The sequence below is a fragment of the Schistocerca cancellata genome, chromosome 2 (genome assembly GCF_023864275.1).
Source record: "Schistocerca cancellata isolate TAMUIC-IGC-003103 chromosome 2, iqSchCanc2.1, whole genome shotgun sequence".
NCBI lineage: Eukaryota > Metazoa > Arthropoda > Insecta > Orthoptera > Acrididae > Schistocerca > Schistocerca cancellata.
In genome coordinates, this window is record NC_064627.1 from 579,048,880 (window position 1) to 579,072,685 (window position 23,806).

The following is a 23,806-nucleotide window of genomic DNA, read 5'->3' on the forward strand; positions in this document are numbered from 1 at the left end:
TAAGCTCGGTCATATTTTACTGAGGACTCCTCTTCGCGACGAAACAGTAGTTCAATGCCACACAAAACTACAACACCAGCTGATAGAGCTTCATTTCACACTGGTCACTGGGCGTATTTACGCGCAGGAAACGCCTGAATCATCCTCCAGACTGCTTGCTTCTTACTATAAAATACGATCCGAATTTCTCGTGATTTGAAAGACAACACTAAGATATTTTTTTCCATTTTACACAGCTAAATAAACATCTCTTAACTTCCACACTTACGTGGCAGTAATAAACATCGGCCGTTACTGATGCTCCTCTGCAAGCTCATATGCACGTACTGCAGGACCAGCTGCACTACACACAGTATGTTACGGGAGCTAAGTGCGTCCTGTGTTACAGGTGGAGGCGAACAGTACACTTTTCGTATGTCCATCCTTGCGATTGGTGGTTGAGGGACTTAGTTCGTTCACTTATGTAATAACATGGAACACGTACAGCCTTGCGGTGTTATTTATTATACGGCCAACGAAAACCAGTTATAGATATTTGCTACTGATGAATCATGTATACAGATGGTGTTAACCCCCTCAGCGCCAGTTAATAACTGAAGACGGTGAACAGAAGCCCCGAAAATGGTAGCCATACAATAAATTACATCGTAAGGACGGCTGTAGGTATTATTACATAAGAACACTTTTCAATTGGACGCTTGTGAGTTGAGTCCACATGAATTTGCTTGTTGACTGGCCGACATCAGATAGCTTTCCACACAGGTAAAAGCGCGAATTAGCGGGCCGACACTGTACCTGCCACCAACAACAAATTCTACACAGTTCAGGGGTTCACGGTGGCAACTGGCTAACGACATGACGTAGAGTAAGGCAAGTCAGAAAGGGAAAGCCCTCCTCTATGACGGGGTTAATCACCGACTTCTCTGATCGTTTCAGAAACGACTGAATGAAACAGCATTCGCCCCATTATTACGCCTGCATGAACACGGTGTGCAGACATACGTTCACAATCGCAGTAATAAGTGAAATACTGATGATGTTGAGTGCACACTTTAGTTTTATATTCTTTACTTTATTATTGTTGTTGTTGCTGCTGCTGCTGCTGCTGATCGGCTAAAGCGATATACGAAGCACACATATAAGCAAATTGTATCAAAACATACGTTATTCTTGAATTATTAGTAACTGTGGTACATTAAAAGTGGGGCTGACAGCAAACTATATTTGGGGAAAGGCAGTATGGTGGGGGGAAAACAAACTGTAACAACCATCCCAGAATGGATCCGCGCCTGCACAGATGATTAACAACGATGCAGCTATTCCAGACGGCAGTGCAGCAGCCTCTACAATGGCAAATACAACTACTTCATCGTCTCTGATTATCGTAATTAACTGAACCATTGCATTACACTTTTTTGGAGTTGATGCCAGGAGTAGACTCCTTCACCCGTCTTCTCTAAAGTAAATGGAAGTTCACAAAAAAACGGTACACAAGTAATTTATAACTAGTCAATTTGACAAATTAAAAAGTTCTGCAATGAGTCTCGATCTTTAAACGAGGGTTTTCTCTTTAACGCCAATGTGTGGCAGGCACCTTTGCTCTATTAAAGCTTCAGAGCTAAAGTTTCATTCTACTTGCGATATCTTTTAGTGTGTGTATAAATAACTATAGAAGGGAGTACAAGCTATTATGTAAGCAGTTGCGACGTCTGTCCCGCATACGGTAGCTTGCAATATTTTTTTCCGTAGTTCGGTTTCTCCCATGTTTGAACAATTATGTGTACACAGAGCTATAAAAAAGCTGTTAACGCATCCATTACGGTTTGTCGCTGATTCGCGAGACGTTTCGACGGAAACTTTAAGCGGTTTGTGTTAAGACAATACCAAACTGGAGGACTAGTCATAGTGTGTCAAAATCAATGGTTTAAGGGGGCGACAGAGGGGTACTTCCTCGTGCCTCTTCTCCAGTAAGAAGTGTCAAATGGTGTGTGAAAAGCTCCAGGAGACGCCCTTCCACGCCACGCCTATCACATTCATTCTCTCTCTCTCTCCTGCATATTTTCATATAATGCCTGTGCAGCACAAAAAATAGAAGAAAGTAACGAAAGCGATACCTCCACTTACAAGTCTGACAAAGCCAATGTCTACATCAAGTGGATGCATTCAATTGTTAAGTAATGGGAGTGCAGTAATAACCAGTTTTTGAATTGCTTCAATATCCGGGAATCCCGAACTTAAGAATTTCAGCTGTAACGCTATCTCATTTGTGTAATTCCTAGAAGCTGTTAACATTCTGAATGAGAACTTATGGCGTGAACAGCGCAGTTGCTTTACAGTAACTTCACAGCTAATCTGCCAACAAAGTTACGCACAATTGCTTGCCACCTTTTTGGCGGTTAGAAACGAAACATTCATGACTACAGCTGCCTGCATCCCGAAAACAAGAGGTCACACCCCGTACTTCGCACTAAACAGTAAGGATCCCGTCGCTGTTCTGTACTGAGCTATGCTTTTCTCCCTTGGTTCTGCTTCCCATCTGTGACAATCATACGGGTGGTATGAAAAGACTGAACTGAATGGGCTGGATCATTGTGAGCATCGCCGCAATGGCTGTTCACTTTTTGTAAGCAATTTACCAAAGTCGTTGGTTCTCATGAAAACACTATAAATACTGCAATTGCTTTTTTTTCAAAACGTCCTTATATTAGCACCGCGCAGGACTAGTCAGACAATATGAAATGAAGCTCCATATTATATCCAATGACACCATCATCGCTGAACAGTTGAATAGAAAAAATTCCTCTCAGTTGTAAGTGACAAATGATAAAAAAAATTTAGTAACACTGGTACTCGTAAATGTTTTGTTAAGATGATGAAACACTAATATCGTCATAGGTCCAGCTTTACGCCTTTGTCTCCATAAAGCAAGCAAGACATAAATGTCGCACAGAATACTATTCACTTGCGACCTCACTAACAGCACGATTTAGCATGATCGACGTTATTTTAGCATTAGATTTTGCTATTTACTAATATTTGAACCATTATTCTTGAACACTGAAGAATTTATTCGGAATTGTGATATTCGGAAATGCTATATAGGGCATTAGACTGCTTGTTGACAAGCACTCTGGGCTGTGAAATTCAGGAGATACCAAAACATACACAAGACGACAGCGAAGAATGTGGTTGATGCATTGTGTCTGTGCTGCATAAATAAGGCTGTGTCTTTATTTAAGACAGGTGTGGTCATTATAGTAATTGTGACTGCAGAAGCGTTCACGGCGGCGTCCTGCTTCTGCCGCGCCTCTAGAAAGCTTCGCCACAAACAACGCCCAACGTGGACGCCACCATCACGCCCAAAGATGGCTTCACGTACGGTAAAAGGGTTACCAACTGGATGATGACATTTAACCAATAGGTATATGCTACTTATAAAGAAATATGCCCCACTTGCAGAATCAAACTTTACATGTTGCACTGAAAAACGGGGAGCAGCAGCACTTTGGAATCTGATCTACATACATAGTACTGAGTTATATACTAGTTCTGGCGGCACAATCACAGCAAACAATTTGGCAGGCTGCTCTCTTACCCCAGCTGCGACCTCCTCTGCCCAGAACGGTGCCCTCGTCTCTATTGTAGAAGAATCTCTGAAATTTCTCCTGGCCACTGAGTTCCGGCGGTCTCCTAAAGCCTCCGATCTCGTAGCCGTCCGGGCCGTCTTCGAAGTCGCGCAGCTGGTACGGCATTTTGGTCTGTTGCTGCATCATGGGCCGCGATGACATCTGCGCTAGGGCTCGGAACAGGCACGCTCGCAAGTTCGGCACACCTCTACCTCACCGCTCCCTCGCCCTACGCTGACTGGAGCAAGAACCGTTGCGCGTAGTCGCGGCACAGCCAGGTTGCGAGTCGCTGCCGCAGGGCAGCCAACTTAACCCGTGCGGACAATGCTGGCGCGCTACCTTGCGTTTTTCCAGCCTCGGTCCAGGCATTACTTCGACGTTGCCGAGTAGAAAGGCCTCCTTTTTGTTACTTTCTCTATGCAGGACGAGAGTTTCGCTTACTTGCAGCGAAATAGTGTAAAAATTATTTTTGTCGCCTTCTTATGCCGATTGCTTACCTGTACGCTGTGAAATTTGAACCAAGCGCTGCGCGAGCCACCTGTCTTGCTTAGCGAAGGACGGTCGTCTACCTCGCAGTTGCATCAACAATTAAGTTTGCTGTTCGCATCGGAAGACACTAAAAACGCTGAATACCATTGTAGTATATCATATCCCGTGCACCGTGGATAGTGGTCACTTCACGGTCAAAACAAGCAGTGGTCTCAGGTTTTGACGTAAGAGCGCCTTACTCTAAGTCGCGTATACCCGAAAAGTTTGCGATACGACAGCTACCATGTCTGTCCATTTATATTTATGAGAAACTATGTAAGTTAGGTGGATGATGTACAGACCTGCACTAATTTACAAGATGTGTTTAAGTGGAATGTATAGGCATGTGGCTGTCGTAATTGATGTTGTTCCATAGCTTAGTGGATGACTTGATAATTGGTTAAGCTCGAAATTAGCCATCAAGTAATAAAGGAAAACTAATACTGCATTCTGGACAGCTCTCTGCAATTCATTGCTTAATTTGGTCAACTGTATGAGTGACACGTACAATACCCTTATACAATTTTATGGCTTAAAGGGATTTAGGTAAATGCCCCGCCGCATATTTCATGGAGGAACGTTCCTCTTAACCAGTAGTGGAAGGGTCCTTTGCACTTGGTTAGTGACGCAAGTAGGTTTCGTTAGGTCATATTGATGCATTGAAAAGATTAGCTTGTTAACCAATTTCTAACATTTTATTATTAAATTTATCAGCATTGCTCCTAATAAGCTTGAGGAATGCGAACGTAAACAATTACCGTTGGTACATGCAAGTGCGAAAACTAAATCACAAGGCGGAACGTTCAATGAAATCATTTTAATTTTGTGTATCTCGCATCATGTCGAGCGCAACTATCGCTAGACAAGTCATCGTCATCAAAAAGAATATCCCGCTTCAGTGCAAGCACGGAAAGGGGAAAAGTGATGCGCCAACGATACAAGAAATTAAAGAAGAGTTCAGACGACTTGGCTTATACTACCTATGATCACGGGAACATCGCGCGCACGGTTTATGAATTTTGATCAACTAATAAAATGTTAATCCCAATGCCAAGCGTGTAATGTATTAACTCGAGTTATAAATGCATCGAAATAGTTGCTGTAATTCAGTGGCAAGTACACATGTCTCTCAACGAAACGCTGATGCACGATAACGTTGAGATCCCATTCTCGAACATAAAGATGAATGTAGCATACTATACATACGAACAATTATCCTCCTTCGACTACCAGTGTGTCAGTACTACGGCTATTTGTAAACATATTACGCCGAATTGTATATGCACTCGCACCGTTGTCACATTCATCAACAGGATGATATAAACACATCAAAAAACGTTTTGCATCACCCCGGTTCCCAGAACTCCTTTCAGAGATTCCACTAAACCCGTCCAAAGATGTAAACAACCATGCATGAGCAGCGCCCATTACACGGTGGGGTCCGACAGCCGATCAGTTCCAGTTATTCCTCCAGGAAGTAGGTACAAGGCTCGTGTTGTCTGTAGTTCAACCACGCCTAGACGCGTTCAACCACGCCGTTCGATCGCGTCCGCATTGATACTTTGTGCCAGGAAGGGCTCTCAACCAGGGAAGTGTCCAGGCGTCTCGGAGTAAACCTAGGCGATGTTGTTCGGACATGGAGGAGATACGGAGAGACAGGAACTGTACATGACATGCCTCACTCAGGCCGCCCAAGGGCTACTACTGCAGTCTGCAGTGGATGACTGCTACGTACAGATAATGGCTCGGAGGAACCCTGACAGCAACGCCACCATGTTGAATAATGCTTTTCGTGCAGCCACAGCACATCGTGCTACGACTCAACTTGTGCGCAATAGGCTGAATGATGCGCAACTTCACTCCGACGTTCATGGCGAGGTCCGTCTTTGCAACCACGACACCATGTAGCGCTGTACAGATGGGCCCAACAACATGCCGCATGGACCGCTCAGGATTGGCATCACATTTTCTTCACCGATGAGTGTCGTATATGCCTTCAACCAGACAATGGTCGGAGACGTGTTTGGCGGCATCCCGGTCAGGATGAACGTCTTAGACACACTGTCCAGCGAGTGCACCAAGGTGGAGGTTCCCTGCTGTTTTGGGATGGCATTGTGTGGGGTCGACGTACGCCGCTGATGGTCATGGAAGGCGCCGTAATGGCTGTACGATACGTGAATGCCATCCTCCGACTGATAGTGCAACAACATCGGCAGCATATTGGCAGGGCATTCGTCTTCATGGACCACAATTCGCGCCCCCATCGTGCAAATCTTGTGAATGGCTTCCTTCAGGATAACGACATCGCTCGACTAGAGTGGCCAGCATGTTCTCCAGACATGAACCCTATCGAACATGCCTGGGATAATGTGAAAAGGGCTGTTTATGGACGATGTGACCCACCAGCCACTCTGAGGGATCTACGCCGAATAACCGTTGAGGAGTGGGACAATCTGGGCCTTAATGAACTTGTGGATAGTATGCCACGACGAATACAGGCATGCATCAGTGCAAGAGGACGTGCTACTGGGTATTAGATGTACCGGTGTGTGCAGCAATCTGGACCACCACCTCTGAAGGTCTCGCTGTATGGTGGTACAATATACAATGTGTGGTTTCCATGAGCAATGAAAAGGGCGGAAATGATGTTTATGTTGATCTCTATTCCAATTTTCTGTACAGGTTCCGGAGCTCTAGGAACCGAAGTGACGCAAAACTTTTTTTTGATGTGTGTAGATAGATGAAATATATTCTCAGTTGCGAATAGGAACAACCATCACCTGCATAACGGAATGACGACAGTGGAGATTTGTGCCGGCCCTGGGCTCCAAGCCGGACTTCCCATTTATCACGAGTGATCACCTTACCATTACGCTATCAAGCACGACTCACGGCCAAACCCAAACTTCCATATGTCGTCAACCACGTGTCTACAGCCTGCACTCGTACCTCCATGATGTATATTCCCGTTCAGGGGAGACATTTATTTGAAATTCACTTGCCCGGCGTCAGCAGATAAACACGATAATGCAGTGCCTGTGTTATTCCGAATTACGATACAATGTTGCTTCGGACGTCCATGCATTTCCAAAGGAACACTGCATCGTATTTCTGAACAACACAGGCATTGCAATATAACGTATAATATTGGAAATACTGTGCAGAAATACAAAATGTGAAAAACGTAGTATCCTATGACTTCTAGGTTAATTTAGACTAAGACATTTCATCTTTAAATAACATCTGCCTGCATATAGGGCGATAATGAGTAAAATGTGCTTGAAACTCATTCCAGTATGTTAAATTAAACATAAAATAAATAAACGTGACAGTACTGAAGAAATAGCTCGCATGTGGCTGAAATTTTAATGAATATATACCATAAGCATAGAAATTATGGAGTATCAGTTTGGTTGAGTTCCATCATGCTACTCACGGTCGGGCACTTCCATTTCCATTCAACAATACTGTTGAAAAACGGATGCAAGCGACTTCCTCCAGGTTTATGACTGGAAGCTGACCACACCCAGTCCCCGAGCAGAGAAGATCTCCGAAGCGATAGCAGTAGACTTACAGCCTATTTGCAGCGTGGTACAAAGCGAACAGAACGCTCGATGACGCCATAACGCGAACCGATGCTGTACTGCCCTGGGTAGTAGTTCATTGTTCAGCGGCGTGTAGTAGCGTTCTGCATGGATCAGACAAACTATAGAGCCGGGCGCACTCCTATCCAATTTGATATTGGAAGGAAATACATTTGTGAAAATCTGTTTTTCGGTGTAGGGAAAGGTCAAACTAGTCTAGTGAAGCAGAGAGAATTGTTTCCGGAATTTAATAAATAATATGAGAATTTGCGATCAGATTCTGATATATTTCACGATTTCACGAAAATGGTTATCTCGAGATTTGATTACATTTTGAAGAAGATCGCTGCACACTGAGAGTAACCTGCATCAACTTCCATTCAACTATATTGCAAGAAGAAAAAAGTGGGTTGACGGAAGTGAAATTGAATTCAAAACTTGTTTAAAATTTGGTTTAAAGGAAAACAGTATTACACAATTTAACCCGTTGCATTTAATATCACCAGTGGCAAGAAATAGCCCAGACACGTCTGTGAAATACTTTTGTTGGAACAGATTGACAATAAAAATATTCACTTATCGTCAATATTAAGCTTATTCGCTATTTCGCTCCACGTGTTCCTTCCGATTAACCAATTTCTATACTGAGAACGACTAGATTGCCAGATTTATAGCCTTTCTCGTACCACTTTCGTATCGTCAGATAGGTTTGTGTTGCACGCTGCAAGGGGAACACCACATTTTTATTTTATTTATTTACTTCTTTTTCAGAGTGCTCTACCAGCCTTCTTTTCCACGGAGGGGAGCCATGGAAGGGAGGGCGGGGAGGGCAAAGTGGGCAGGGGTCGTAGCCCGAGGCCTGGCCTCAGTGTCCCGCTCCCCGTCAAGGTGTAAGTAATGGCGAGGGGAAATCACTAGGAAATTCCTTTTCCTATATTTTTAATTTGTATTTCCTTTATACCACACCCAAAATACATATATCTAGCACCGCATCCTGCCCTAAGTAAATAAAACAAATACTCGTACACGATGCAGAAGGGTGCGTCGCTACTCTCCTTACACTTCATCATCCAGGTATGTCTTCACGCCTGCCGTATGCTATTTCACCGATAATCGGACATGTTCTTGTCAGCCTAGTCAGTGGGTATCTTCTACCTGGTGATGATCGAGCTGCGTGGAGGGTCGCGTAGAGCACTTCCCAAGTAATTAGAAAAATATTGTCCACATTTTGCGTCCAGTACAATCTTGTAATGACGTTCTTGAATTCCAAAAGGCCAATACGTCTTTAGCTCCATCGTGAAATAAATATTGTACCGTGTGCCCATAGACCCAAGTGACTGCGTTGGTTTTGGTACGGGGGAAATACTGTTCATCCGGAAACAGCACAAGCCGAAGAGTGGTATGTTCCGGGGCCAGTCATAGAAAATACGACAGAATTTGTTTCACCCAGCGACATACGTCTTCTACCGCGTCACATCTAAGACTGTTCTCGTCCGTGTACTCCGCAGTCTGCACACAGAGGCGAATCCGCCTTGTTTATCTTGTGGAGGCGTCATCGGATGATCTGTTTACCGTTGACCATGATGTACCACGTTGTAGTTGCGTGTAGCGTCCGCCACACCACCTTCCAACTAACATGAGGGTTTTGGTTTCCATGACGTGTGGTGAGCGCCTCTGTTGAAGGACGCCGTATATCTCCCGCGCCGTCGCCTGTTTCGTCGGTGGTTCTGCGATATGGACATAACTGTGTTCAATGTAAAACTACCCGAAGTAGCAGAAAGGTGGGGGTATGTCTTGCGTCGTCAGTGGGGGCGTAAGGGAGGACAGAGCTAAGGACTCAAGCAACAAACCCGCCATACGTTCCGATTGGTGGCGCCACAGCTTGATGTGCGAGCTAACATACAGGGACACCGCTATATCGTGGATATGGCCAAGACCTCCTCTTTCTGGAGGAAGGTGTTACGGTGTAAAGTCAAGCGCCGGCACGCCAGCCGGGAACGATAGAGGGAGAGGGCTGTGACAAGACGTCAGCCAGTTACACGTTGACAGACCCCTCTCCAGGACGACAATGCGACTGCAGCGGCAGCTATGCGAAGAGGACATAAGCACTGCGCCCAACTGGTCGTGGTCAGTTCCACGAGAAGCTTCAAGACCAGCGATCTGAACAAAAGCGTCAGAGCTCACTACTTTGCTCGTACAGTTGTGCGACTGGATTCGTGATTTCCTGTCAGGAAGGTCTCAGTTTGTAGTAATAGACGGCAAATCATCGAGTAAAACTGAAGTGATATCAGGTGTTCCCCAGGGAACCGTCCTGGGACCTCTGCTGTTCCTGATCTATATAAATGACCTGGGTGACAATCTGAGCAGTTCTCTTAGGTTGTTCGCAGATGATGCTGTAATTTACCGTCTAGTAAGGTCATCCGAAGACCAGTATCAGTTGCAAAGCGATTTAGAAAAGATTGCTGTATGGTGTGGCACGTCGCAGTTGACGCTAAATAACGAAAAGTGTGAGGTGATACACATGAGTTCCAAAAGAAATCCGTTGGAATTCGATTACTCGATAAATAGTACAATTCTCAAGGCTGTCAATTCAACTAAGTACCTGGGTGTTAAAATTACGAACAACTTCAGTTGGAAAGACCACACAGATAGTATTGTGGGGAAGGCGAGCCAAAGGTTGCGTTTCATTGGCAGGACACTTAGAAGATGCAACAAGTCCACTACAGAGACAGCTTACACTACACTCGTTCGTCCTCTGTTAGAATATTGCTGTGCGGTGTGGGATCCTTACCAGGTGGGATTGACGGAGGACATCGAAAGGGTGCAAAAAAGGGCAGCTCGTTTTGTATTATCACGTAATAGGGGAGAGAGTGTGGCACATATGATACGCGAATTGGGATGGAAGTCAGTAAAGCAAAGACGTTTTTCGTCGCGGCGAGATCTATTTACGAAATTTCAGTCACCAACTTTCTCTTCGGAATGCAAAAATATTTCGTTGAGCCCAACCTATATAGGTAGGAATGATCATCAAAATAAAATAAGAGAAATAAGAGCTCGAACAGAAAGGTCTAGGTGTTCGTTTTTCGCGCGCGCTGTTCGGGAGTGGAATGATAGAGAGATAGTATGATTGTGGTTCGATCAAACTTGGAATTATTATACCGAAGAAACCCGATTATTTTGTCTGTCTCCCTTTGCTTGCAACACATCTGTGTAATATACAAAGTTAAGTATTGTCATTTACTTTTCGTTATAAAACTCGTTAATACGATTTTTTTGAATTGTTTGTCTAGCGATCCGAGAAAACAGGTTTCCTAGGCACCCCATATTCGACGACTAGGCGGGATTCAACAGAAGGGTCAGCGAATGTTAACTGACTTTGAAGAGCAAGCATGCACTGACGTAGGCTCCGAATGAATAAAACGTTCTCGGTTTTCAAGCCGCGTCAATTCGAATAAAATCCTCGAGCTTTCGATGACTATCTCCGCCATTGTCGTCAGGGCACATGGCATGATGACATCATTAGCAGCCACTTAGATAGACTCAATGTGGCGCGCGCGTTTAATTCGACCCGGGCAGCTAGCGGAGCTATTGCCCGTGGCAGCACCGGTGATTTCAGGTGGCGCCATTTGGGATACACTGAAAAGTTCTATAAATTTCCACGGGGGGGGGGGGGCGTCAGGGCCAGGCTGCACCAATACCTCGTAGCTTGGTGTGACGACAGCCGTCCACAGTGGTGATGGCCTGTATCAGCGCCTGTCTTCGTAGTTAATGTTCTCGAATGACGTGGTACATGGTGGGCCGTTCCGTTGCGAGTCTGTCTTGTGTTCGCGCTGGGACGATGGCCGTCGAGGTGTCGGTGCACATGGGCTACGATCTGTGTCTTCGCACGCTATACTGTCCTCTGTCGTTCCGGTGTGGGTGGCAAGGAGGGATATTTGCGAAGGACGGTGAAATAAAAGTCAAAGTTCTGCTGGCTCCAAGCAGCGATCTCACGACCATACGTAATCAAGGTTCTCCATAGGGTCCGCTAGGCGCAGTTTAACAACCAACTGATTGATCTAGGATACGTCGGGAGGCGGCGGACGCACGAACTCTACGTGTCCTCGATGGCACGCTGACAATCCGGAGAAGCGAATGAGCAAGGTTTAACTCCCACGGATGTCGGCTGCGCCACACCCGTTGGCGACGAAGTATGACGCCACGTATATAGACCTCGTGATCAGAAAAGGCTACTGGCCACACCTCCGTTTCGCTCACTGTTGCTGCGAGAGAACGGGAGACGTAAATCCTATAAATGTGGCTAGACGAATGACTCGTGAATTTCCTCGGACATGTTCCTATGTATCTTCCAGCTGGAGATCGCTGATGAATGTCTCAAGTTCGGGGCACGGTGAACGTCGTGGCAGCTGATCTTGAGGTACTTGGGTGCTATTGAAATCGCCCCCCAATACCAAGTCATCGCGCCTGTCCTGAAAAATCGGTGCTACTCCTTCCGCGAAGTAGAGCGATCGGTCGCGACGGCGATACGTTCCGGGAGGGGCGCACACATTGATAAACTGAACGCCGAGCACCGTTACGGTCATTCCACTAGCGCCGGGGAGATATAGTACTTCGTCCTCCTCGAGGCCCTCCCAGGGAAGAACTGCGACTCCACTGTTAGTTGGAGAGGCGTAGGACACACGAGCCGTATAACCATACATACCCGGGAAATCGTCGAAGAAGACTTCTTGGAGAAAGACAATGCCAAAGTCTGCTGCACTGAGCATGTCTTGGAGCAGCAACATCTTCGTACTTAAAGTTAAAATTTTATCAGCTCCACACCTCTTTGGTGTTTTCAAGAGAGGCAACACCATATTTTACCTTGTCCCTCCCACTGCCATCAGTAGCACAAATACGATGGCACACTCATCGCACTCATTGGCACTAGACATTTACACATAAATATTTATTTTTCATAATGAGATGTGAAAGTGGGCGGAGAAACGGAAAACATTCAAATTAGGTGATAGAACCTAACCCTTAATGCAGTTCAACTTTACTTTATAAAGCTTCCGATCTATGAATATTTTTCTTCCACACTGCGCCACATTATCATTACGTTGTCTGTCAATCTAATGTCAGACAGAACAGATATTTTATGGTTCAAATGGTTCTGAGCACTATGGTATGGGACTTAACATCTAAGGTCATCAGTCCCCTAGAACTTAGAACTACTTAAACCTAACTAACCTAAGAACATCACAAACATCCATGCCCGAGGCAGGATTCGAACCTGCGACCGTAGCAGTCGCACGGTTCCGGACTGAAGCGCCTAGAACCGCTGGGCCACTGCGGTCGGCAGATATTTTATGAATCTGGAAAAGAGGGTAACGGCTCATCGACGATTTTTTCAGTGCGAATGCACAAATATCGCCCGAAATCTACGGAAATCAAAATTTGCGAGTATAGAGTTTAGTGGACGATGGACGCTGCATACAGAGTGTGATGATAAGTTAGAAATTTAGGCCCTTCAGGAACCGTGTCCGGATGGCCGAAGCGATTAATACAATCGCTCATAAGAAGCAATAAATCCGGGTTCGACTATCGCTCCGGCATAAATTTCCAATTTTCGCCGTTGCATTACCACAGTGCCCTGTGCGGCTAGCCGCCATGATTTCCCGTCCAGCCTTCCCTTACCTTCGCCTTCTTACATTTCATGTTTACATGCGTTTACTAAAGTCATACACGAGATGCATGTGGGGTCTTGCCCACTCGTCTCGTATAGAGTGCCTAAGGGATGCTGCGTTCTCGGAATGCTATACAACAATTCAAGCAAACAACATTAGTAGTTTTATTTCGTTAAAGAAGATTGACAATACTTAACTTCGTATTAACAGGTGTTATAAGCGATGGGCGACATGCAAACAGTAATCTTCTTCACTATAGACAAAGTCCAAACAAGCAATGGATATGCATCCCTAATGACTGCTCTGGTAGCACTCTCCGCTAGGCCGTGCTAATACTCTGCGCGTACTGTCCACAATATCCGGCCGCGGCTGGCATGAGCGACGCTTACATTCACTCCGACTAGAAGCCGTTCCTAATCAGGGCACCATTGGCAGACGTCGTCCCACCGCCTTCTCTTTTCTTGAGTTCTTCATCTTCGTTGCGGCGCTTGTGATTACGCCAGAACAATGCATGTTGGCAAAGTCTTCATCAGTAAATGTGTCCATAATGTTGTGTATGGTTGCAAACGTACAACCAACACTGCCTGAAAAACAAACTCGAGACAGAACCGAGCATTACTGGATGCAATTTTGATGTCGAAGACAAAAGTGGTTATTTCTATTATCAACAGAAAGTAAAACGGGTGAAAGGAACTAGTTTTTTCCTAACAAACCACACAGCACATACCGTCGACATTTGCAATCATTTGTTAGTGCAGTACAAATATAAAAAAAATAAACGGCGGTAAAAAATCAAACAAAATGCTATTACTCAGTAATTAACCACTGGAGAAGCCCCGTACACCAAAATATACCAGGAGAACCCCTAAACTTTTTTCGGTAGAGTTGGAATTTACCCTGTATGTAGGTAGGGACTACTCGACCCGCCAGGGTAGCCGAGAGCGCTAATGCGCTGCTTCCTGGACTCGGGTAGGAGCGCCGGCCCCGGATCGAATCCGCCCGGCGGACTAACGACGAGGGCCGATGTGCCGGCCAGCCTGGATGTGGTTTTTAGGCGGTTTTCCACATCCCGCTAGGTGAATACCGGGCCGGTCCCCATGTTCCGCTTCAGTTACACGGCTCGCAGACATCTCAACTCTTTCGCACTATTCCATGGATTACACTCGACGCAGACAGTTGGGGTACACTAATTCCATCCCAGGGGGTACGGGGTTGCAGCAGTAAGGGCATCCGGCCACCCCTTAAACATTAACATGCCACATCCAATTAACGATGGCTGACCCTGCGTAACTGCGGGACAAGGCTCAAGCGATATATAGATAGGTACGAACTACTCCTACTTCTAATAGGTGCGTGACTCAAACATAACGAAAATCGGCCCATTACGTGTCACAAAGTGACCGCATCTACTCATCGCCACCATTTCGTGCAAATTCACGCTACATGCAGGACTTGACCAGAAATGAAAGTGACGGACGCTACAGAGTGCGGGAGTCGGTCAAGGCATGAGCTCTCAGGCAGCGGATGGCCCAGCGGAAAAAGAGCGGGTTGTCACATGGGTACCTATGCAGAAACATTTTTTTCTAATTTTCAACTCTTTCGTTAGTTAGGCTGCAAATGGCTCAAATGGTTCAAATGGCTCTGAGCACTATGGGACTCAACTTCTGAGGTCATTAGTCCCCTAGAACTTAGAACTACTTAAACCTAACTAACCTAAGGACATCACAAACATCCACGCCCAAGGCAGGATTCGAACCTGCGACCGTAGCGGTCTTGCGGTTCCAGACTGCAGCGCCTTTAACCGCACGGCCACTTCGGCCGGCACTAGGCTGCAAATAAACAGAAAAAATGTACAGTATATCTCATTTATTAATATTTTCATAAAGGCATGAAAAGAAAGGCAAGGGAAAATTTTGTGGATGTGTACGTGGCAAAATGTAGGAACGTCCTCATCACTTCATCAAAATCTGGAAACTTACAACAATCTTATACAAACATTTCTTGACTCATGTGAGGAAGCTTTAAATGCAGGAGTACAGAAATATTCCGTTAATTGACTCGTGAGGATGACAAGCAAATCCACAATGATACGGCGAGAGATTTTTTGAAGACGAAGAAGGATTGCCATCTTGAAGTATGACAGCGATTCCCCCCAAATGCAGACTACTATTTTGCAACCCCGCAATGTCTGACCAGAAAGCTTCAAAACTGCTTTTGTCTCATCGAGAGAGAAAAATTAATCACATCCCGAAAAGACAGCACTTAAATACATTCCGTTGCCAATGTTTGGTGTAATGATGCATTACACGTGGTTCGGTGCCATGCTGTGCGATGAGAGAGAACGTTACATGAATGTAAACCAAAATTAGTTTCCTCTGGAACTTTCAAAACCTCTATGTAATTGTAAATATGCGGCATTTATATCGTGTGCACGATGCCAAGAAAACTGCTGCTTCGCCTGTTTGTATGATAAATATCCCCCGAACACGTGTAAATCATCAACAGTAACATAACAAAATATTTAATTTTGTATATGACGTTCTCGTGTACGCCATGCAATCCCCGCCTCAAGATCTAATTGCAGTTCCAAATTTTCATTGACTTTCCTTTTCATGCCTTCATGAAAATGTAATACAGTGAGTATAGTGAGTATTTTTTCGTTTTTTTCCAGCCTAAGTAACGTAAAAACTGAAAATAAAAAGAGTTTCCGCGTAGAGACTTGATCCTACGACACTCAAATCACCTTCTGGACTCTTTTCGCTGCGGCAACCACTGTCTGGAAACTCTGCTGATATAAATGGCTGATGCATCTCCATGCTGGCACCAAAAAGGATGTTTTTTCCTGAACGCTTTGCCATCTGGAGCTCTCTCTTGTGTCACTTTAATTTCTGGCCAAGGCACACGTATGCCATGAATGTGCAGGGAATCTGTGATGACAGGTAGGCGCGGTCCACTTGTCAGTAACGTTTGACTTAATGATGTGAGCAAAGTTCCGTAACGTAGGAAATGCGGCGCATGCCGTTGAATAATCAAAAGCAGCTGCTCACCTTAACTGCTCGAGAAAATCGAACGCTACTTGGAAAACTATTGCCAGCAACCAAAGGTGGTTGGCTAGAGTATCGAGCTCGCTCATTTCTCGTGGCCTTGGCTCAAGGAGCGGGGCAGCGAGAAACTCATGGCACAAAAGCTCACGAGGCGACTCGGATACGTACGCAGCCACAGGGCAATATGTAACAATAAATGATCTGTGACTGGAAATTGCACGCATTACACTGAGGTGACAAAAGTCATGGGATACCTCCTAATATCGTGCCTGATTCCTTTTACCAGGCGTAGAGCATAAAGTCGACGTGGCAAAGGCTCAAAACGTGGTTGGATGTCCCCTGCAGAAATACTGTGCCATGTTGCTTCTACAGCCATCTATAATTACGAAAGTGTGAGGGTTTTGGGCACGAACTGATCTCTCAACTATGTCCCATAAATGTTCGATGAGATTCATGTTGGGTAATCTGGGTGGTCCGATCATTCGCTCCAACAGTCTACATCTACATCTACATCCATACTCCACAAGCCACCTGACGGTGTGTGGCGGAGGGTACCTTGAGTACCTCTATCGGTTCTCCCTTCTATTCCAGTCTCGTATTGTTCGTGTAAAGAAGGATTGTCGGTATGCCTCTGTGTGGGCTCTAATCTCTCTAATTTTATCCTCATGGTCTCTTCGGGAGATATACGTAGGAGGGAGCAATATACTGCTTGACTCTTCGGTGAAGGTATGTTCACGAAACTTTAACAAAAGCCCGTACCGAGCTACTGAGCGTCTCTCCTGCAGAGTCTTCCACTGGAGTTTATCTATCATCTCCGTAACGCTTTCGCGATTACTAAATGATCCTGTAACGAAGCACGTTGCTCTCCGTTGGATCTTCTCTATATCTTCTATCAACCCTATCTGGTACGGATCCCACACTGCTGAGCAGTATTCAAGCAGTGGGCGAACAAGCGTACTGTAACCTACTTCCTTTGTTTTCGGATTGCATTTCCTTAGGATTCTTCCAATGAATCTCAGTCTGGCATCTGCTTTACCGACGATCAACATTATATGCTTATTCCATTTTAAATCACTGCTAATGCGTACTCCCAGATAATTTATGGTATTAACTGCTTCCAGTTGCTGACCTGCTATTTTGTAGCTAAATGATAAAGGATCTATCTTTCTGTGTATTCGCAGCACATTACACTTGTCTACATTGAGATTCAATTGCCATTCCCTGCACCATGCGTCAATTCGCTGCAGATCCTCCTGAATTTCAGTACAATTTTCCATTGTTACAACCTCTCGATACACCACAGCATCATCTGCAAAAAGCCTCAGTGAACTTCTGATGTCATCCACCAGGTCATTTATGTATATTGTGAATAGCAACGGTCCTATGAAACTCCCCTGCGGCACACCTGAAATCACTCTTACTTCGGAAGACTTCTCTCCATTGAGAATGACATGCTGCGTCCTGTTATCTAGGAACTCCTCAATCCAATCACACAATTGGTATGATAGTCCATATGCTCTTACTTTGTTCATTAAACGACTGTGGGGAACTGTATCGAACATGAGTCTATATTGTTCTTCAAACCAATTGCGAACAGTTGTGACGTGGTGACATGGCTTATTGCCACCAGGTCCATCGTTGTTTGGGAACGTGAAGTCAATGAATGGCAGCAATTGGTCTCCAAGCAGCCGAGCATAACCCGAGGACTCAGCCCATTCCATGTAAACAAACACCACACCGTTATGACGCCACCACCAGCTTGCACAGTGCCTTGTTGACAACTTGGTTTCTTAGCTTCGTGGGGTCTGCGCCAAACACGTACAGTACCGTCAGCTCTTACCAACTAAAACTGAGTGCATGGTTTCCCAGTCGTATAGGATCCAGCCGATGTGGTCACAAGCTTAGGAGAGGCGCTGTAGGCCATGTGTTGTTAGCAGAGGCACTCGGTCCTCAGCTGTAGCCCATTAAAGCCAAATTTCGCTGCATTTTCCCAACGGATGCGTTAGTTGTACATTGATCTCTGCGGTTGTTTCAGGCAGTGTTGCTTGTCCATTAGTACAGATAACCCTACTCAAACACCGCTGCTCTCGGTCGTTATATGAAGGCCGTCGGCCATTGTGCTGTCTGTGGTGTGAGGTAATGCCTGAAATTTGTCATTCTCGGCACTCTTTCAACACTGTGAATCTCGGGATATTAAATTCCCTACCGATTTCCGAAATGGAATGGCCCTTGCGTCTTGTTCCAACTACAATTTCGTGCCATAATCACGCCTGAAACGTTTTCACATGAGTCATTTGAGTGCAAATGAGAGCTCCGCCAATGTACTACTCTTTCAGACCTCATGTACGCGATACTACCATCTGTATATGTGCATATAGCTATCCGATGACTTTTTTTTTCACCACCTCAATGTAAAGGTAAACGTTTAATGACAACATTATTTCATTACCGTAATGTTCTGATGTTTTCATTTTCTTGCGCCTTTGTTTAGAAACATGATAGTGTTATACCGACATCGTGGCAGTCGGCCGCGACCGTAAACAAACGGGAACTAAGACACACCGAGGGGAGAGGAGCGGTATTGGGGAGTAAGCCCGCTTCCCTCTCGAAGGGCTGCCATCCTATGTCCGCGCTCTGTGCTTCCATGAAAGCAAAAGTGACATGAGGGTCATAGGGACCGTTGACTCCTTTCAGTGTGGTCAGAGTCGCATTCGATTCCCGTTTGTACAACAGATGTCTCTTCATTATTTTTTTAAGAAGAAGGCATGCAATCCACAACACAAAACAAACAAATACGCAAAGCATTTGATAGTGACTACAGTGCAATTGTATGCTGCGGTTGGCAGTGGTAGTTTAAGCGACCTCTACCGGTATCTTGCGCAGCCATAGTTCGAAATATTCCCCACCTAAAACTGCCAGGAATAGTGCCCGCATAATATCAAAAAATGATCACACGATCCATTCGTTGAGCGCTTGTCTAGATGCAAATCTCTTATCTACTGTAATAATATTCCGTTTATGAAGTCATTTCATGATGGTTCAGGGGAGGTATTAACATTCTTTATGATATTTAAATGAAAAATAAAATTAAATGTGCGAGATACATGATCATAAAACAGGACCACTTACTTTAATTCAATAGAGGTTGGGGATAACGTAATACAGTGTATAACAGGTTTGCGTCTAGAACGTACAAAAAGTAATTGTAACAGTAAACAGAGAACTGTTTATCATATGCGTACAGCGCTATTTACACAGATTCTTTATGCTTCACGTTGTCAGATGTGGTTGTCTTTATAAAACAATTTACTTGTTCCTCTTAGCTTTATGAATTATCAAAATGTCATTGACAGGAACTGGATCGATACAACAGCGCTCCTCGGACACAACTAACAAGGCCTGCCTCGCTAAAGTTTCTTTCGCTTGCAGCGCTACTGGCGGTAATGTAAAGGATTTCTTTCGTCACATTGGATAGTTTGGGAAAAGCACAATTGTTGGCCTTCCGCCAAGACAAAGATCATCTGGGCAATCCACGTTCAAATATCTCTCAGGTTCACTTTACGTTTACAAGTTGATAAACGCCACCTCCGCTAGAGGGGATAGGATTTTTTTCCCTTCTTCCACAACTACGTTATCTCACTTCATACGAATTGTAAGAGTTCCTTGAAACTGGATCAAAAATGTGGCCATGTAGTGAGAATCCTTAGTTCGTTAACGACTTTCTCTTTTACGAAGGTTTCTGTCAGTCGTTTCAAACAATTTAAGTACTGAATTGTTCTCTTCACTTTGTCAGGAATCTAGTAAACTAAATGCCCAAGGCGCTACGAAAGACAAGGTCCGTTCCATTTAATCCTCCAGTTCATTCAAGTAATTTAAGACTTGTTTGAAATATTCCAGGAATTTGATTATACCATTCATTATATCAGGCTGATACGAAGATCCTCTTTGTTTTTCTCCAACTGCAAATTCTCAATGCAATTTTTTTGAGACTGAAGTGAATCATGTAGATGCTATCCAATTTCAACATCTCAACGTAATGTTTTTTTGTTTTTTGTTTTTTTTTTTTGTTTTCTGTTATTGGTATGAAATCGGACCATTTCATATACCGTTACAGTTTCAAACACTGTCCGGGTGAATTTACGAATGTCAGGCAATTCCTCGCTTAGGAATTTTTCATACACTACGTGCCTTACGCTATGTTCACGCAGTCAACTGCACGTGGCATACTTTTTAGTTGTTGAAAAGCTTGCTCGAAGTTCGGTTCTTTGTCCACTAAAAATGCCATTTTGCTTGGTTTCAGAGGATATGTATCTCAGACACTTTTCCTTGTAACCCTGAAAGAATATTATCACTTGTTTTTGTAACAACTGGAAACCTTGTTGTGAGAAATAGCAGTTCACGCCTGTCAGAGTCTACGATAATAGTGGATATGCCAAATAAGATAATGTATATAGAAAATCCAAAAATCGCATGTCATAGCACACTCGTTCTGGCTAATGGCTTCCGTTACTTTAAGCAAGACTTCACTTGTCAGTTGATTAGCTGTATCTTGTGTAGGTCGTGACGCAGGTCTTGGAGCAGACAAAATCTCTTTTGCACTCACTGTGCCGTATTTGCCACCATCGCCGATTAGCTCTTGTGAAAGACTAACAAATCCTTATCCAGGACACTGAATGTATGATAGTTTTGCACTTAACGTCTTTTCACGCTCATGGTACTTCGCCTCTGTACAGGTAACGCTTCTCATACTCCTCTGCAGCAATGAACGTATCCTATGATTCTAAGTCGCTTCTACTAGTATTCGTAGGACGTCCTCTTCCATCCTCACAGTACTGCGGCAAACGGCACTCATATGTGCGCGAGTATCACAAGCGCAATGGGACCCGCAGGCACGCCACGCCTAATGTCCATCGTCGGCTGCTGGCACACAACGTACATCGAAAGTTGTGAACAAATCAATGAAGATTTGCAGAAAATGAATGCGTGGTGTAATGACTGGCAGTTATCTCTCAATATTAGTAAGTGTAACCTACTGCGTATAACAAGGCGAAAATCCCCATTAATGTACGAGTACAAAATAAATGCCCAGTCTTTGGAAGCTCTAACATCCGTCAAGTATCTGGGTGTCACTATTCGAAATGATCTCAAATGGAATGATCAGATTACACAAGTAACGGGTATGGCGAACTCTAAATTGCGGTTTATTGGTAGGATCCTGAAGCGATGCAGTCCTTCAACAAAGGAAATAGCTTACAATAGTAAGTTTGTCCAGTCTTAGAGTATTGTTCGTCTGTATGGGTCCCTTACCAGTTGGGTCTGATTCAAGAGATTGAGAAGGTGAGAACGATGGGACACACTTGCAGATGCACGGCGCGCTAAATGGAAGTGGCTGCTCACTAATTCCGAAATCCAATCCTCACCGAGGATATAGAGCATATATTATTACCACCAACTTTCAAAGATAATGGAATTTAGAGCTCGTACTGAGGCGTTCAGCCAGTCGCTTTACCCCCGCGCGATCCGCGAGTGGAACAAAGGGGGAGAGGGGAATGGGAAATACACTCCTGGAAATTGAAATAAGAACACCGTGAATTCATTGTCCCAGGAAGGGGAAACTTTATTGACACATTCCTGGGGTCAGATACATCACATGATCACACTGACAGAACCACAGGCACATAGACACAGGCAACAGAGCATGCACAATGTCGGCACTAGTACAGTGTATATCCACCTTTCGCAGCAATGCAGGCTGCTATTCTCCCATGGAGACGATCGTAGAGATGCTGGATGTAGTCCTGTGGAACGGCTTGCCATGCCATTTCCACCTGGCGCCTCAGTTGGACCAGCGTTCGTGCTGGACGTGCAGACCGCGTGAGACGACGCTTCATCCAGTCCCAAACATGCTCAATGGGGGACAGATCCGGAGATCTTGCTGGCCAGGGTAGTTGACTTACACCTTCTAGAGCACGTTGGGTGGCACGGGATACATGCGGACGTGCATTGTCCTGTTGGAACAGCAAGTTCCCTTGCCGGTCTAGGAATGGTAGAACGATGGGTTCGATGACGGTTTGGATGTACCGTGCACTATTCAGTGTCCCCTCGACGATCACCAGTGGTGTACGGCCAGTGTAGGAGATCGCTCCCCACACCATGATGCCGGGTGTTGGCCCTGTGTGCTCGGTCGTATGCAGTCCTGATTGTGGCGCTCACCTGCACGGCGCCAAACACGCATACGACCATCATTGGCACCAAGGCAGAAGCGACTCTCATCGCTGAAGACGACACGTCTCCATTCGTCCCTCCATTCACGCCTGTCGCGACACCACTGGAGGCGGGCTGCACGATGTTGGGGCGTGAGCGGAAGACGGCCTAACGGTGTGCGGGACCGTAGCCCAGCTTCATGGAGACGGTTGCGAATGGTCCTCGCCGATACCCCAGGAGCAACAGTGTCCCTAATTTTCTGGGAAGTGGCGGTGCGGTCCCCTACGGCACTGCGTAGGATCCTACGGTCTTGGCGTGCATCCGTGCGTCGCTGAGGTCCGGTCCCAGGTCGACGGGCACGTGCACCTTCCGCCGACCACTGGTGACAACATCGATGTACTGTGGAGACCTCACGCCCCACGTGTTGAGCAATTCGGCGGTACGTCCACCCGGCCTCCCGCATGCCCACTATACGCCCTCGCTCAAAGTCCGTCAACTGCACATACGGTTCACGTCCACGCTGTCGCGGCATGCTACCAGTGTTAAAGACTGCGATGGAGCTCCGTATGCCACGGCAAACTGGCTGAGACTGACGGCGGCGGTGCACAAATGCTGCGCAGCTAGCGCCATTCGACGGCCAACACCGCGGTTCCTGGTGTGTCCGCTGTGCCGTGCGTGTGATCATTGCTTGTACAGCCCTCTCGCAGTGTCCGGAGCAAGTATGGTGGGTCTGACACACCGGTGTCAATGTGTTCTTTTTTCCATTTCCAGGAGTGTATGACTTTGGCGCGAATTGTTCCCTCCACCACACACCGCTTCGTGGCTAGCGGAGTATATATGTAGATGTAGATATGTAGATGTAGATCGTGGCTGCGAGTATGCGATGAGCTTATGAGTGTCTCTCAACGCCGTGGTGACCGCAGCTGTCTGCAATACTTGTCACGGGAAATGCACTTTCTCAGTAAACTGTCTGTCTGGAGCTCAGAACTGTGCGTACGTATGCCACTTGCTCGGCAGTGTGTGGTCGACAGTGGCAGTGCAGTGACCTTCCCATTTATTGTGGACTCAGCAGCATAATGGTGCGGAAATAAAATCAATGTACAACGCAGTAGGGTGTAAACAGTAGCCTGACAGTGCTAAGAATATATAATGGG

General features: G+C 45.5%; 1 protein-coding gene across 2 annotated transcripts in view; it reads right to left on the reverse strand.

Annotated features, from left to right (window-relative positions):
- LOC126162185 (sodium/potassium-transporting ATPase subunit beta-2-like) overlaps positions 1-23,806 on the reverse strand; it is a 286,361-nt gene that overhangs the window by 136,242 nt on the left and 126,313 nt on the right. Inside the window, exon 1 of one of the 2 annotated variants that reach the window (XM_049918510.1) lies at positions 3,596-3,885. The exons of the other annotated variant lie outside the window; for it this stretch is intronic. Within the exon in view, the coding sequence (XP_049774467.1) occupies positions 3,596-3,788 (193 nt within the window). The 5' untranslated portion in view covers positions 3,789-3,885. Of the gene's footprint in view, positions 1-3,595; positions 3,886-23,806 lie in introns of those variants that run through there. 2 annotated transcript variants of the gene reach the window in all.